The 18,353-nt window shown below is 28.4% G+C and overlaps 1 protein-coding gene across 2 annotated transcripts in view; it reads right to left on the reverse strand.

Annotated features, from left to right (window-relative positions):
- Window positions 1-1,207: 1,207 nt before the first annotated feature.
- Epac (Exchange protein directly activated by cAMP) overlaps window positions 1,208-18,353 on the reverse strand; it is a 243,540-nt gene continuing 226,394 nt past the window's right edge. For both annotated transcript variants that reach the window (XM_089225496.1, XM_089225495.1), the window contains exons 7-20: window positions 12,709-12,952; window positions 11,047-11,230; window positions 10,790-10,935; window positions 9,024-9,168; window positions 8,767-8,925; window positions 8,498-8,668; window positions 8,284-8,422; window positions 7,977-8,217; window positions 7,457-7,710; window positions 6,744-6,872; window positions 6,479-6,657; window positions 4,217-4,446; window positions 3,706-3,825; window positions 1,208-3,080 (exon numbers count right to left, since the gene is read on the reverse strand). In XM_089225496.1, the coding sequence (XP_089081622.1) occupies window positions 2,956-3,080; window positions 3,706-3,825; window positions 4,217-4,446; window positions 6,479-6,657; window positions 6,744-6,872; window positions 7,457-7,710; window positions 7,977-8,217; window positions 8,284-8,422; window positions 8,498-8,668; window positions 8,767-8,925; window positions 9,024-9,168; window positions 10,790-10,935; window positions 11,047-11,230; window positions 12,709-12,952 (2,466 nt within the window). In that variant the 3' untranslated portion in view covers window positions 1,208-2,955. The remainder of the gene's footprint in view (window positions 3,081-3,705; window positions 3,826-4,216; window positions 4,447-6,478; window positions 6,658-6,743; window positions 6,873-7,456; window positions 7,711-7,976; window positions 8,218-8,283; window positions 8,423-8,497; window positions 8,669-8,766; window positions 8,926-9,023; window positions 9,169-10,789; window positions 10,936-11,046; window positions 11,231-12,708; window positions 12,953-18,353) is intronic.

An 18,353-nucleotide genomic window follows, 5' to 3' on the forward strand; every position in this document is an offset into this window, starting at 1 on the left:
AACTTTGTTTTAACTAAGTTACTTAATATTTGTATATTATATTTAATTATCAAATAAGCGTAATGAAGGTTCACCTTCTGAGTGTTAAGTATACATTGTTTGTTAATTATTAATACATTCATTTAAATTGATTGAACCTAACTATGTTACCTAAGTTTTCCATTATTTCATCAACATTTACAAAAATATACTGTATTTTGTACATTATTGTAGTCACAGTCATCAACGACATACTATAGTGAGTTTACCTGCGACTCACACAGATATGTAGGTACTATTTACTTAACACGGATCTTAAAGCGTAAAAAAAATAATATTAACTGCGACTTTTTCTAACATTTATTATGTTTACATACATGCATAATTATCATAGATTTAAAATTTAAATTCATAATAAAAATTGTTTCAGGATGACTAGTCCAAACATTTTACAATCATATTAGTGGTATAAAATTTAAAAAAATATGGCTTAATCATGTCTTTGTGACTTGAATGTGTGACTATAAAATATGTTACTTACAAAGTGTCAGTGTTTATTTTTAAAATTTCATAAGTTATCAGCTTAAAATATTATATATTATAAACACTTATTAGTTATTACACACATAACTTAGTACATAACTCAAATAATTATAAAATATAATTAAATACTTGTATTGTATTTTTGAGTATTTTACGATTTTTACGAGACAGAAAAAAATGAATGTTTAATGTTTTCATGAATTAGAGTACCTATACTGTGTTTATTTTTTAAGTGATAGTGTTTTTTAACGAGTTCTTTATTGACAATATTTTCTATAGATACTAGTTTTTGCACAAGTAGGTTAAAATATTCAATTGAAGGCCATGACTGACGTTTATTTTATTATCACAACTTAAGTAAATCGTGAACAATACAAGGTGACAAGATTTTGCCTGTAACATAACTTACTCTCTAGCCACTTAAGCTGATTTTGCTTTCATTTTGAAAATGATTCTATGGATTCTGAGCAATAACTTTATCAATGATGTTCTCAGCATTTAATTAGTATAATATAATTTCTATATATGCATAGACATTAGACTTTTATTAAATAAAAACAACCACAAAAATGTATAATTTTTTTTTATATTTGTTTTAGAACACATATTATATAATATCGTTTACATTTTAACAAAAATTAAATAGAAATTATAAAGAAATATGGAAAAAATTTAAAATTTAAATAACGCAACATCTAAAAAAATAGTTAATAATCAAAATTATAAAAATTTGCACATTTAATAGTATACTGTACGAAGATATACTATAATGTAATGTGAAATTTTGAAGGCAAAAAGTGATGGTTAACTTAACAATGATGTAGTTCTATCAATAAAAGTCCCTCAAAATAATTTAGATAGAAATTAGAACGTAACTAGAATTCTTATTATACAGTGTCAAAGAGCAATCAATAATACACAATATTAGCAAGTAAAAATAGAAAAAATACCAATAAATTAACAAATTATTGGTTTATTACGAAATATTGTTTCCAACTATGAATTATCATACTATTATAAATACACCTATGTAGCTATAATAATAATAATAATAATAATAAACGGTTTTACTTTTACAGTTTATCATCTGTTATCAATTCAATTGTATGCGAATTCATCTCATATATTATTATTGTATACAATATTTAAATCACTATATAGCTATTAAAATACAAACGCCGTTTAAGAAACACATAAAAAATGATCAAACGAACAAATAAACAATATTCGGAAGATAATTGTAAGTTGGAAAAATGGACCCATAATATTATTATCACAAAAAAATATCTGTAGTTGAAAAAAGTATACTATATAAATTTTAAAATAGACTAGATCTTAATAATGATAAGAATAAGTGTACATAAAGTCGATGCTTACAAATATTTATAGGTACCTATAAATGTATTATTATATTTAAATATATATTTATAATATTTAGAGTGTGAAAATTATCAGTTTAACAGCAATGCCGAAGAAAGAAAAACTAACGTTTCATATGACATAACATACTATAGTAATTATATTATCCGTTATCTAAAATAATATAATAATGTTTTTAACTTTTTTTTTTATAAAATTTATTATTGATGTTAGTTTTCGAAAAATGATATTAAAAGTCTCTCGACATGGCAGTAATTCGTACTGAATTTTGTCACACTCTATTCGTATATCTAAAATAATATATGTCTATGTTTATAAAGCTCTAAGAACCTATGGTGTTTCCGTGATGCATAATTTATTAAAGTAATATCATATTAATTTTATACTAATTATAATCAAAAACATTGTCGCGATTTGCAAACAAGACTTGCATCAGTACCTAAGTACGATGTAACTATAATAATTATATCTAATAAATAATAAATAATAACAGCCGTCTCGTATTTATTAAATTTCATCCATCAATGATTATCGTCGTTCTCTGATTGTCTCATATGTTTTAATATACATTTAAATTAAACGTAATGTTGGGAAAGAACGGAGAAATACATTTTAAGAAAAAACAAAACAGTACTGTGACGTATCTCCTTACCCTGTATTAACACGTCTAATATCCGGGTAAAAAAGAAAAAGAAAAGAAAAAAAGAGACACTTATAATTAATCATAACAATAATATTATCGTTTGAGAAAGGCGATTCATGCATCGTTAATGATAATTAACCGTACTACTCCTATGAATAATTGTATAATATAACTTACACGAAACAAAAATTTAAAAAAAAAAATCAAAAACAAAATTTATGCGATGTAGAACAAAATATAATATATTATATATAACGCTCATTGTGATATGACGTACTGCAGCGTATATACATAAATAAAATACTTGATACTCATTGAATTTACGCATGTGTGTACTTATCATAATATAATATATTGTATTAGGTGTGTCTATTAGGTTATGGTGCAGTCGTAGATGACTAGACGAGTGTTTAAGTTCTCCTGGGTTCTAGTTTCTGAGACATGCTCATCAACGTCCGTTCGTTGTTCACGCACCTCAAACAGCTCACGTACGACTTGACGTCAGCTTCGTTTTTCGACACCGGCGGGTCCAAGACTGAAAAATGCAATCGAACGAACGACGTGTGGTTTAGCGGTACATTTATAATATATACAAATATACATACATATATATATATATATATAAGGGCGTTTTTCATCTTGAATCTTTAGTTATTTGAATAACCATCTAATGGAAATTAGTAAAAACTTCAACTGCGATATTAATACTACTGATATAATTCTATAAATTGGCTAATCTGTAGGCTTTAATTACTAAAATATGATTTATAATGGTTTTTTTTTAAATGTTTTTATTAAAAAAAAATCGGAATTTATTAATAACAATTAAATTTCTTTAATAAGGTAATAATTTTCCATAACCGTACATGAAAACAATTAAATTGAAAAATGCATCATGAAGACAAAAATCTAAATGAAACGCATATTACATATTATAATAAAACACAATGCATACTGCAGTATAGTCACTTTACAGTTTGAGATAAAAATAAACTAACGATTTTACTTATACCGCATTTTTATAACAAAATTAATTACGATACCTATTAAATATAATTAATGGATTTTAAGAAACAAAAAAAAAATCATGACATATTACATCACTGATTCATTTCATAAATGACGTAGAACAGTATTAATAAGTGAAAAACTCGTCTCACCCAAATGCCTGGCTCGGCAATACCGAAGTGTCCTCATGGTTTGTGCCAGCATGTGCATTTTTTCAAAGTTAACCAAACCGTCCACGTGCGTTTTGTTGCCATCATGGGTGAATTTCATGTCTAGAAATAAGTTATATATTTAATTGATTATGAAAATATGATTGGGAAAATACCACTATTTAAAATCACATGTGAGACATTTGGTGGTTTTTTTTTATTTCAGTCCAAGTATGTGGGTGGATATAATGATTATGGCAAATAAAATACGTTTTTTAAACACATTACGTCAACTTTCAGATGTACTGAATAATAAAAATATTACAATTAACAAAAAAAAAAAGTGTTCTGTATACTCTCATAATTTTATTGTATTTAGTTAGACGTGGTAAACAGGCCAAGTGCACTACTAAAATAATATTATAGTGTTTATTATTATAAAGTGTTTTAGTGCTTCATATGACCAAATATTTGTAATTGAATAGTTAGATACTATATTTTAGTAGATTTCTACCTTTGATGAGAAGGGGCATGAATGGTATCATGGGAGATGGTAATTTGCCCACGGTGATTCTGTAAGCCCTGTGATTCCGGCTCGGGTCGATGAGCGTCTCATATTCAGTAAACTGTTTCCGTGATTTGGATGGCAACTTGTCCCAAGTTGTCGACAACCGACTGACAGCCACGTCGCTCAGTCCCATAAGGATTGCGAAGAATGCGTTGAAATTATAATACTCTTTGCAGCTGAAAACAATGACTGATAATAATTCAATGCCATAATTTTGCGAGGTTATAAACAAATATTAAGTGGCTTTTTAGAACTTAAATGGCTAATTTTTCATATTTTATTCAATATTAAAATTATTACTGTATACTGTTTATTGTAATTGTATACGAGTAGCTGCTCAGCTCTTTAGTTTTTCTAAGAGATTGTCTATATAACTGTCTGATCAAATTATACGTGACAATTATAGTATAAAAATATAAAATAAGTTCATAATATAACTTAATTTTATTCTCTTCGATGAACCGAATTATATATTGCGGTTGTGTGAATATCAATAAAATTTTATTTTAAAATTCATAGCTCACATAATATTAATATAATTACTATAATTAGTTTTGTGGACTGTAAGAAGTTGTAATTTTATTTTTCTATATAGATGCGTGATATTGTACTGTTAAAACTTTGAAAGGAAAAAATATGATCGTTCATCTATCACTCTTTGTTTCAATTATTTAATAACATCCTTCCACATATCCTCTACAACACCTAAAGTTGCATCATGATTGATTAATCTTGTGAGCATGTGACTATAGTAGTGATTAAATAATAATATTTTTCTGAGTAGTTGTTGCCAACTATGAAGGGGGTTACAATATATAGCTTTACTTTTTAAATATATATAATATGTAAGTACTCTTTAAGGCGAAGTTCTACCCTATTTAATTTATAATATCTATGCTTCTGATCAAACCACTACACCTCACACGCTGCAGGTCACACCAGGCTACGCTGGTGACAAAGGTACAATTTCCACTAATCCTGACATTATTATCGCTTTTCACCGCCTTCAAAATCATCTTTCCCTCATGAAAACTGATACACAAAGCTAAGGCAAAAAATAAATCAAACTAAATCCATAATACTATATACCATCAGACTTGCGCCTTGTCATTCAGTCCCATCTAATTCAAATTACAATCTTACAAATAGTTGAATAGATACTCAAAACAGTTATTAATTATAAGCCCACTAATATTTATACCTTAAACTATTATCGACCTAATACTTAAATAAGTCCATGGAGAAATTCAGATATATTACCAAATGCTTCCAAAACTTTCCTAACTCCAATAATGATAGTCTCTTACATTCGCGGAAACCAGCAATGACAGCACAAACGTAAATAGTGTCTTGATTTTCTTGCTCCCACTCCAAACCCCAAATTAAATCATAATAAGTTCACCAATAAAACTCAATAGTAAAAATTATTTACAAAAGTACTATATATATATATATATATATATATATACTACCTATATAGAACTAATTTTATCTCAAATATTTAAAATAATTAAGTTACAAATTATATGTAACTTAAAATACATGTTTGACAGTTTATATGTCTACACTCGATCCCTTCGAATGTTTGAAACTTTGAAACGTTCTCAAATATTAGTTCTACAATCGAAATCACATTTTGTAAACTGCTTACTTAATTATACCAAATTCAAGAATTCCCTAAGTACTAACTTGATTAATCATTTAAAATAAATAAAATAACATGGAATGAAACTCGGGTAGAGTTTTATTTCCAGTACCTATTTTCTGTATGTAAATAAAATTGTCATTACATAATATTGTCAGACACTATATACTTAAAAACTTAATACAGATTGTAATATGATGAAATACATTATTTATTTTTGTTAACGTTATTTTCATTTTATAAAAAACCAATTGGCATAACGATTATATAATTTAATGTATATTATGTTTTCGTTTAAAAAGTATTTATGTTTAAACAGTAGATTGCGCTGTTATATTGCTGTACATCAATTATTTTTAAAATATTATCATACCAATTCTTTTTGTCAGCTTATTTATTATTTATGTTAATATCGGGGATTAATTCAACCATTTGTGATATTTTTAGAGATCAATTTTTGAAAAGCAGTAAAGTTGTCATCATTAAAAATACATTTCAATTTGCAACTGTATTTGGACATATTTTACGACAGTTAACGAATAAAAAAGTAATAAATCACTTACTATGTTGCTAGTTTGATCATTTTTTTCAGTATATTCGTTCTTTTTGATATATTTTGTGACGTACATATCTCAGTTATAACCCAATATTGGATTTCGTTGAAACGTCTGAGAAATATATCCAAATTTGCTGTTATTTGTTGGAATCGATGTCTGCCAAACGTTAAGTATATCAATTCATACTAAACAAAACAATAACATTGGTTGGTTTTTAATAATTGTTTTTTTTTTTTTTGTGAAATCAAATATTATAATATATTGTTTGCACCTCATGGACGTTCCAAAACAATTCCCAGTCAAAAAGTGTCATGTGATATGCCAGTTCCTTGGTGCTTAGTGAATCAAAATCGCCCGATATATCCACTCCTTCAGATTTTTCTTGTTCTGGCACACACGTCTAAATCGATTTATTACTCATATTACTATATTAGTGTTATTTATACCTAATATAATATTTGAAATTGTGAGCATTGTATGAAAGACAGATTGTTACAAGAAATGATTAGCGAAAGTAGGATCGAGAAATATTGTATTGTAACTTAATGAACACAAATAATACAATATAAATATTTAGTAGAATCTGAAAAGAGAAAAATTCTTCAATTAAATGAAGAAATAATGAAAGAAATAAAGAAAACTCTTTTCTGAACTTAAAATTTCTTAAATTAATTGAACTCTATAATTTAAAATACATTTTTCTAAACCTAGGAACAAATAATAATTATTGTTAAACAACTAAATAACTTTATGAATTAGGTATATACTATATATGTTATTTTCATCATAGAATGTTATATTAATGATAGTCCTTTTTGAAGATTTAAAAATTCATATGTCATTCCTTAAAATATGTCAATTACCTATACTGCGTATAAATGTATGTAAACAAGATTTTTATTTTTTACTGGGTAAAATTTAATAAGCAATTTTTTGATAAGCCTATTTCTGTACAAGTCAATCTAAAAAATTTATTTAAATTACCAATGCATCCATGTGATCTTTTGGCGTTAGAAATATGCAACTGTTTAGTGCCACAGTGGTGGGTATCGAGTGTTCGCTGTCCCTGAATGGTACCCTTTCTCCATTTGATTTTACTTCCACTATTCTCAGATCTTGTACGGGATGTCGGAGACTGCATTTTTCGTACGCTCCCACTTTGATGGTTTCTGCTGTGGCATTTACAGGCAGTCGCAATGTGCAAAATGTATGATCGGCACAGTACACTCGGAATATAACTGAAATAAACAGAATAAATAACTGAATAATGAATACACTTCAAATAATATACAACTTTAGATTGAATATAATATTTTATGAAAATTTCATTGGATCTATTTTTATTTAATCATTTTAAATTATATATGTATTAGCTTCATATTTGAAATGTTTAGCGAAAAATGTGGTTAAAAATTATATGTTTTAATTTATAGCTTTAATGAACAATGTTCGGCGTTTACTTAAAACGTTATAGTAATATGCATTTATAATACTATGAGCTTACTGTCGTCGTTTGGTCGGATGATCGGCCTATTATTTTTTGACGGAGTGTTTATTGCTGAAAACAAGCAAATTGGTTGACCACCCGGTGGTAACTTCCATTTTAAGCCCGAAGTTTCCAATCGTTCGTCTTGATACCGCCTCAACCGAGACATAATATGATGCATTAGGCTAGCTTCCTCTTGAAGAGCTTGACTCTTGCCACCCAACATTTGACAATCGGCTTCCACGTCACTGGCCAGTTCCTAATAAAAATAAAAATAATTGTTTTTAACATACAAACAATATTTACATAATTAAATTTAAAATACCTCGAGAAATGACATTGAGACGACGTCGTCAAACACCGGATGCCTTATGGTCACCACCCATCTGTATACGAATTGTACTACTTTTCTTTTACAGTTGATGGTGTACTCTCTGTCCTGGGATGGGTTTTCCATATGATAAGTAAACATAAGCGTTAAGGAAAAAGATTAAAATATTTAACAGAATATACTATTATTTTCAATTATAAAAGGATATTATTTATTGAGTTCCGACACTAATGTTCTGGTAGGCATAAACACGATGTGCGTTAATAAGAAATCGTCTAGACACGGGTCGTTTCTGGAGCCAGCGACATTCGTACTACTTAGTCTGTGCTCTAGTAGATGTTCTAGAATTTTTTGCGGAGTTCCAGCAATAATCATGTATCTTAATCAGTGTTAACGCAATGATTAGTTACAATTCAATCGTATGTAATAAAAAGCGAATGATGAATTTTAGTTTAAGTTTTTATTGAAACGTCTTACTTGTGTAATCGAGGAGATTTTTCTAGCACCAACACGTCACTACCGAGTTCTTTCAGTCTGACGGTATTTGTTTCGATGTCCCTTACGATTTTATTGTAACTGTCTTTGTCTACACGCAGCAGATGGGTATTGTCTTCTTTGACAGTAATGGTGGCCGATCTAGATTTCAAACGAATCGTTATCAACACGAAATAATATTATTATTGCAATCGAATAATAGTCAGTACAATAATATTAAGTGCGTGCTTTACAAATACCTGGGGACGTTGTGTATTAACGCTAAACCACCGAAGTCTTCGCCCTCGTAAAGCGACTCTACGACGCCTTTGGAGTATGTTTCCACGTTGACCGCGCCCTGCATAATCACGTACCACGCTTTGCCTTCGTCTCCTTGACGGAACACTGTGACAGAATACACAAGACCCCCCGAGAGGTGTTACGATCGTGACAGGTATAATTCTACCACCAGAGGTTTGTCAATGAACGAAATGCATTGTATTATGTTTTGGCTTATGCGGCGTTCGTCGGGTTTACGGTTTACTAGGTTTCCAGGCGCGAGTTACATTATTCGTGAATAATCGAAGGAGAAATCATGACCACGCCGTATTTCCAGTTGAACGGTATTATAATAGTAATCGCCCGGAAGCGTTCGGAATAATCATAATAGTATTATTGTGTTAGTAAATCATTGTATATAGGTAGTTAGTAAAAACGTGCATCCCCTCCAACTGGTGGAAATTGGTTAATATTTTAATAATTGATAATATTTACTTGGAGAAGAGACACATGAGCTGTAATTTTTTTGTTCTATTAATTTTTGTTGACATATTGAGTTATTTTATTTATTTTGGAATTATATCGATTCACTATATGCATTGTATATTAGTAAGTATAATATTACTGAATTGAAAAAAAAATTATTTTGCATGTTCCAGAGATTGTTTTTGTATTTTAGATTCTGAGCGGAGCGATGAATGTATTGATTTTACCATGATGTGTTTTTTTTTGTGTCTGTCATCACGTTTTGGGGCAGTAAAAGTGCTTCGATTTTTGACTTCAGTACCTCGTTCGATCAAAAAGTGAATCTAGTTGGTACTTTGGGGGATCAAAAGTGAAAAATTCTTAATAATTTTCTAAATAATCGAGAAAAACAAACTAAAAATTAAGGGGAAAACAGGAAATTTTACGCACACTAATTTTTCGACAAAATCGATTTTGGTTTTTGATGTAATTTTAAAACAAATTACCATAGATACATGAAATTTTCACCGAGTGTTTATATAAGTATATTCTATTCACCTTGCAATTTTCAAAAATGTTCGACTTAAGTTAAACTATTCATAGGCATTTGAAATTTTCGATCATTATTAGTTTTTTTAAAATTATTATCGATAAAAATTTATTTGTTAGGCAGAAAAGCTTGAAAATTTAATACAAGGCTCTTAACATATTTTTACAATAGTAGTTAAAAAATAAAATAAATTCATAGTCACAATTCTTTTTTATAAGCATTCAAAGTTTGAATTTTGACAAAATACGTAAAAATCACAAAAATTCACAAATTATTTTAAGCTAGAAATTCATAAAAAATTTTCTTTTTAAATCTAAGATTTGAAAATTTTTAATAATTTATAATAAATTCTAGACAGATAAACCGTCTTCGTTCGGAATCGTTTTTCGTATACAATGATATAATATCATAGGATTCAAATTTAATTCCATCCATTACAGTAACCCACTTGTAACCTACTGTACAGCAGAGCGACATCTACGACTTACCCGCCTTTTTTTTAAATGGTGTTTTTAAGAAGCTTTGAACTATTTTGTGCAAAATATCAAAAATTATATATTTAAAAAATTTCATTTATTATTTTATAATAATTTTAATAATCATCGTTCATTTTTGAGTGTTAACCTTAATTCTATTGGCAACCTATGGGCCTATATATATTCGCCATCTACCCTCCACATCGTAATATAAAATATTAATATGCTTTAGGCACTAGAAGTGTGATGTACTTACATGTATGGCCGGATTTTGGGTGAGCTTCAAACACCACAACAGACGCCAATTCTCGTTTCACTGAATTTGGCAGGTGAGCCAGAGCTTTCTGCTCACTCAGCTCTTCAAATATCAGCTCCAAGTCCTCGGGCGTCCTCTCCGAGCTCCTACCAAACAAAACCGCAGGAATATTGTGATTTATTCAACATATCTATCTATATAAAATATTATATATATATATATATATATATATATATATATATATCGTGGTTACTCACGGTGATCGAAGAATCAGACGTAAGTGTGCATCCGGTCCCCTGTGGACAAGTTCCTGTAATGCCTCGTCTAGGTGCTCTTCGGCCTCGGCCACGTCTTGTATGGTGGGTGTGTTAAGAGCACCTTCTCTGTCTTGCCAAAAATTGTAGAATAGACACTTGTCCTTAAACGGATGTTCCCCGGTAGCTGTTTGGATAACATGGTATGGCGTAGTTTTTAATTGCTATATTGATCCATGTTAATATAATATGTTGATAATAAAATTATATAGCTAAGTTATATTATGCTAGGATGATCAGATATTCTTTTGTATATATGATTATCTAGTTTTCTCATATGCTAGTGTCATAGCTAGAATTCTGACAGTTATTCATAAACATCGAAAATATCATAATTTTATGAATTATTTGTACATAATAATCATTTATTAACTTTTGATTCCTTCGTATCTTAACGACTATATTAGGTTATTCACAAAGCATTCTCAGTTTTCACCCTAATTTTATTCTTTAAAAATTAATTTATTAAATTTCTGAATTTTAGAATTTTAAATATACACAACATTATATTTTAAAACACTTGATATTTGTACCATTAAAGAAGTTTCTTGTGGTGGAGGTAGTTTTTTTTTTAATGTGAACTGATGGTTGATACTACAAATTTTGTAAAGCAGATGATTTTTTTTAAATATTGATTTGAACAAGTAGAGTTTCCAATTTATAAAAATGTATAGTAGAAGGCTATGTGATCTAATGATATTTCTTATATAGGTTGTGTAAAGTTTTTAAATAACTTTTTTTAAAGTTTTAAATTAATAAATCAGAACTTCTTTTAGTTCTGTCTAGTTAAAAGTTATATAGAAATCGAAAATTAGACAAAACAGTTAATATATGATTTAAAATGTGCGTCAATCTAATAAAAAAAAATTTTTTGTTTTGAAAATTTCTGGCTTATGGTTTCAAGAAATAAATTTAAAAAAAACTTAACTGTTTATTTCCTTTTATGCGCATCATCAATTATTTATTTTGTTTTATTTATTTATAGTTAATCGCAACTAGGGTTTCAACGAACATAGGCAGGTCGTTATATGTTAAGTTAATATCAATTAAGTTAAAAGTTCATTTCACAAAACTGTAATGCAAAAAGTTATTAATTACTAGGTATATTAACTTTCAATTTTAAACTCATTTATATTCAGCATTAAATAGTTTTGGTATTAGTAATAGCCTTAAAAAATTGTTTGCAAAATAAAGATGTGACATTGGACTTTGTACTTTTGTATTTATTATATTTAGAACATTTAACAAATTATAATCATCAATAGTTGAATTATGGTAACCCAATGGCCTATGTCACTGGTATATTTCGTTTTAATAAAAAAAAAAAAAATCATCAATAGGTAGTTTAATATACTATCTCCTAAATCTACATACCAATGACCAATATTTCAACAACTACTCTTTCAAAATGCAATTTAGTTACATCATGTTTTTGCACGAAGTTTTTAAACGTAATTTTTTAATGAATCGAAATAATTCTAAGAAAGTCTCAAAAAAAATATATGTATATATACACATATATATAAACGCATTGGATACAATAATATTAATAACAAAAACAAAGTAAATTATCGTTGTGATGATATAGCATTATGTTTGTCTCACCGTGCGATATGACTCCTTCCTCAAGTAGAGCTTGCCACATGCCAATCACATCGTGTCTGCTGAACGAATCGTGGTCTGTGGATACTAGGTTCATTAGCCAGTCAATGAGCTCGCTGCCGGAAGCGCACCTCCGGACCACGGATCGGCCACCACCGGTCTTCCGGTCCCTGAGTACGGTGTTTTGATCACTGAGTAACAACGTGCGCAGTACCCAACCGGCTCTGGCCATCGGCATACTGGGGTTCTGCGCAAACGCAACAATTACGGTGCATAACAAAAATCAGACCATGTGTGTGGGTAAGTGCATATCAATACGATTATAAGAATTTAAACCACAGCGCAGACTGTATCAAGCAACCGAATGAGAGTGTTTGACAAAGATATGACTATGTTGTAGTTATTATACAGAGCGATTCACAAAGTATGCTCACCCTAGTTTTATATTTAACGTATACCTATGTGATTCAGTCAAATGCAGTTATTCTCGAGTTTTTTCTGAACTCTTAAGTAGAATTATTAAAGACCCTATTTCCAAATCTCAAATTTTTTTTTCTTAAACTTGATAAAAGTCCTGTGGTAATCTTTTAAAATGAAAATCGTTTTGCTGTAAAATTGAAAAGTCAACGATTATTTTGAAAAGATTGGTTAGGTAAAATCAAAATTTAAATAAGTAGATAATTTTAGGTGATTGATTAAAGAAGTGAGTATCGAGAATTATTATTAATCCGTGATGATAATTGATTGGTTAATAAGTAATGAGTACTTATAATTTGTTATAATTTGAAAAAACGAAATATTTGCACTTAAAATAAAAGAAAGAGTTTAAATGTTATACAAAAATATAAGTACTTTAAAATATGATGCCCAAGCTCAATAAAAAAATTCATAAATCTAATTAAACGATAAAACAGAGTTTATAGGTATGATAAGAGAATCACTCTGTATAGTGTACAGTGTACATATTAGAATTTTCTATCATCATTTTAAGTTAAGACCGGCAATGTATTTGTTTTACGCCTCCGTAACACGTTATTTTAAACTTGCGAGAAATCTAATCTCGTTGACATTGCGTAATCGGAGGTACATAATAATATAATAATATACTAAATAATATTACAGTAGTGTTTTTTTTCTCAATTTTCGTATTTAGGTACGCGTGCAATGGAAATACAGTCGTAATCTCTTGACGCGACGCTCTATTTATTGTGCAATACAGTCGTTTAAAGGTTTTTCACAGAACTATACGATCAATCGACTCGGTAAAAAATAATTGTTGTAACAACAGTCAATATTTAAACTGCCATCAAACAATCGCACGGTGCGCTGCGCCTTCGGTACTTTCGAGAAAAGTTATAGGTAATTACGTGCATTTACATTTTATATTTTCACCGGCAGCGCATTCAGTGCAAGTATACTTTAAAAATACTTAAGTGCGTTGTGTGCTTACGACGTTTTCGGAAGAACAATTTTTCGAAGTTAGCATTTTATTTTAATTTAAATAATAAACATTAATTTTATACAAGTTAATGCACGATTGAAAATGCTATGATACAGTAATAATTTGGAGATAATAATTAGGTGTTTTAATGCAGTGTTAAACGCTTCCTGTACAAAAGCTTATCCATCCTATATATAACATTAAACTAAATTATTTGAACATAAATATTTTATGTGCAACATATTATTCGCAGTTTTCGTATAATCGGTCACATGAACTAAATTACGATATCTTATACTAAATTAAAAAGATTTAGCAATTAATCAAAATTTTAGATTATGTTATAAAACGAACTTTTGTTTATTAAATTATTGTCAGTTTTATTGTTAAATTATGAATAGTTTGATTATAATATAGAAAAAAAGTTTAACGTATTCAATTAAGAAGTTTAGAAGTAACGATTAAATCTGTAAATTATTATAAATTGTATTTTTTTATCTTCATTATTGAAGTTATTCTTTATTTTATTAATTTAATATAGTTATATTAATTTAATAATATTCGTGTATATTAAATTAATTTTAACATTATCAAAAGTTTCATTTCAAAAGTTACTACTAGGTAGAATTATACTTTTATTATGTTATTTTATATTCATATAATTTTTACAAATGCAAAAAACAGCTATCATTACAGCTATCCTCAGGTACCGAATATAAAGCAATAGGTAGTAAGGTAAGATTAAAAAATATGTTTTATTTTTAAAATTTGTAATTTAACTAAATCACTATATTAGGTTACTAACCTAACCTAATATATATGGCTTATGAATGGTTTCATTCTCACTATTTTTTTGTTTTTACCGTAGTAATCTTTATACAGTTTTGACATAATATACATGTTTTATGCAATCACATTGATTTGAAATAACTTTACTGATGTAAATGGGTACATACTATAATATGTGTAAGCGTGACCTAACCTTCGAATGTATACACTATACATTGAATGATTGAAATAGCACAACTATCAGCATATATTATTGTATTATCGAATTCGAATACCACACGAAAATAACAGTATACGGGTAGGCGAATTGTTTGCCGGGCGAAAGGCTTTATATTATAAATCTATCCCAAAATCTGTAATAATAACCAATCAATTCGTTGTAAATTATTCGTACGTGAAATTCTATGAAATTTCTGTTTGAACCTATGCACGCTAATATTATTCATTCGGGCGTGAGTAGCTGTTAATTGTTACGATATTGATTTTAGATTCAAAGCAGAGCGATGTGTGTCAATTGTATGAATGTGCATACGTGTTATAGAATACCTAGATCTTCTACATTGAATCATTTTTGGAAACGAATTGAATCTTGTTAGTAGTTGCTAGAATCTCGCATCTACTTCATTACAACATTTTTTAACAACTATTATCCTTAGTAGGTATAAACATTTAAATAACTGAGGAATCACTAGTTCGAATTTTGAATAGGGCACATCTATATCTTTCGTTAGGTAAAATAACTTGAAATGTAACACAAGATTTCTCATAAATGAATGTTAGTATAAAAAGTTGAGCGTAAATCCACAATAATTTTTTATTAGGGTTAGAATTTAGAAATTTGACAAAATTTGGTAAAAATCATGGAAATTTGCAAATTATTTTAAATTAAAATGTATTACATTTTTTTTTTTTAATGACTGAGATACAAAATGCTCATGTATAGATTTTTAATTAAGTCCATGCGTGGACTATGACCTACAAATATGACACATTGCAAAAAAATCCAATGTGAAAAATAAAATTATTCGCAAAATCAATAATTATCCATCACATGTCTCTAATTTTAACACAGATTTAAATATATAAATAATTATTAAAAACCTAACCTATGAACGACTTCATTAATAGACTTTCTTCTCATCCCAATCCCCTTACATCAAATCTCGTTTCTCAAACAATTTCGGGTGACATTCCACGGCATTTGAAAAAAGAAATTGGTGTCGTGATTTACATAATGAATTATAATTGAAATGAAATGAAATAAACTAATATTCTAAGATTCAAAAATTCAACAAAAAATTCTCGTTAAGTTCTCCACATTCATTAAGCTTTAATGGTTTTAATAAGTTCACCGGACATTAAAATTATTTTTTTACAAGCGTTTGAAATAGGACATTGGATATTATTACATAATATAAAACAATATAATAAAATTATAAATTAAATCCAAGCTTATAAATAGTATATAACCTGTAAATAATTGTATATATATGTCACCGATTGTAAACCAACGCCAATGGCCTTTGACGCTGAGGCTTAATATATAAATAAAAAAAAAAATTATATTTTTTTGTTGTTTAAATAATAATAACCACAGGTACTTGACATTTTTATCAAATGGTTTGAATCGTTTTGTGTTTTATATAGAATATTTTGAAGTTAGATTTTTTTTTAGTTTATAGATATTTTTAAATTGTCAATAAAATTGTATTTGCTGAGTCAAAAAGTGTTAAAATGTAATACAGGGTTCCTCATAATAATAGTTGAGAATTTTAAAGATCCCTAGGTACAATTTTTTTTATAAGTACCTATCTACCTAAAGTTCAAATTTATACGATGTCAGGGGCGTAATTTCAACTTTTTGAAACATAATATGTTAACTAGAAGACATGCAAATATAATATAGACTAAAGTTATAACAAAAAAAAAAAATTTCGCAACGCTCGACAATTTTATCCTCTATAAATCTAATGATTTAAAATATAAGTACACTCACAACTTTATTTCATTATCGAATTATTTTATATTACATAATAGTATTTTAATAATGTATTATTCAACGGTTTAATTTTGAGCATGTTGTGTTATTATTATGGCATATTATAGTGATCAGCCGCAGTCATTTATTTGTTCTACGTTGCTATAAATAGGTTAGAAACTCAACGTAACATAACTAACCTACTATATACCTACTTACTACAGTTTATGACCATAGATAATAGATGCCGATGTTTGAGATCAATTATACAAAAAAAAAAAAATTATCTTAGTAGTATCCGGCGCAGAAAAATTATTGCCAGCACAAAATGCATCTTGATAAATTTTAAATATGCATTAGCATATCCTGCAATACCCCAAATGACGCCCCTGTACGATGTTCATTATAATCTTTTAAAATTTAATGTAGTTAAAAAAGTTATAATATCTTCAATTATTACAGCTTACGGTTGACAATTTAGAACAAGGATGCTCATAAAATATTCAATAAAAATATTATATCTGTAGGTATTTGAAACTTATAGAGTACATATTTTTATTTTATACAGCGTACCCGTGATTTTAAAATATATCGATCTGAACAAAAATTATTAGAATATGGTTAGTGCATAATATTATTATTGTTTCAGTTGATTCTGTTCCAGTCTGATTATAATGGCACGTGGCAGCCATACGAACACACGGGTAGTCCGAATGGTTTTTCACGGAAATACGGCGCTAAAAATAATGATGAAAAAAATCCTCTTTTCCATTTTTAACGTCGCATACGTGCGTGCATATGTATAAGATTTTGTTTTTATGATGAATTTTTGAATAGTGCGAATTGTGTATGGGGCTTTAACAATTATGCCACAGTTACAATTCATCAATTCGAGACTGATCCTTTGGACTAGCACATGTTTAATTTATTTTAATTAATTATATTAATTATTGTATGCGCGTGAATCCGTCAAACGTGTATAAAGATATTAAATAGACATATAGAATAAATAGTTCAGTTATTTTGCTATAACAAATATACGAGATGACAATATACTGTTCTGTAATTAGGTTACCGGTACCGGGGCAACTGCAATAACTTTTCGAGGAAAAATAATGTAATTAATTAAAGAAGATAGGGTACTCCCAATTGAATTTCGTATTACATTTTTAATAACTGACGCTATTGTTTGCGAAGTAATGGATCATCATTGAAAGAGAAAACGCCAATAAAGTTGGCTACTCCACCAAAAACTTAACGTCGTGTTACGAAAATTCGTACCTATGTAAAAACATTATTTCACTTTTAAATATGCTTCTCCAAAGCAGATAATTAAAGTAATTTGTGTCTTAAATTCTATGGTATAGATATGATTATCTATTTTTGATAAAATCTTAAAAGCAACAAGATTATTCCACTATATAGAATAGGCAGTGTTAT

Source organism: Diuraphis noxia, unplaced genomic scaffold, assembly GCF_037042655.1.
Source record: "Diuraphis noxia isolate RWA-SAM2 unplaced genomic scaffold, SU_Dnox_SAM2 contig0004, whole genome shotgun sequence".
NCBI lineage: Eukaryota > Metazoa > Arthropoda > Insecta > Hemiptera > Aphididae > Diuraphis > Diuraphis noxia.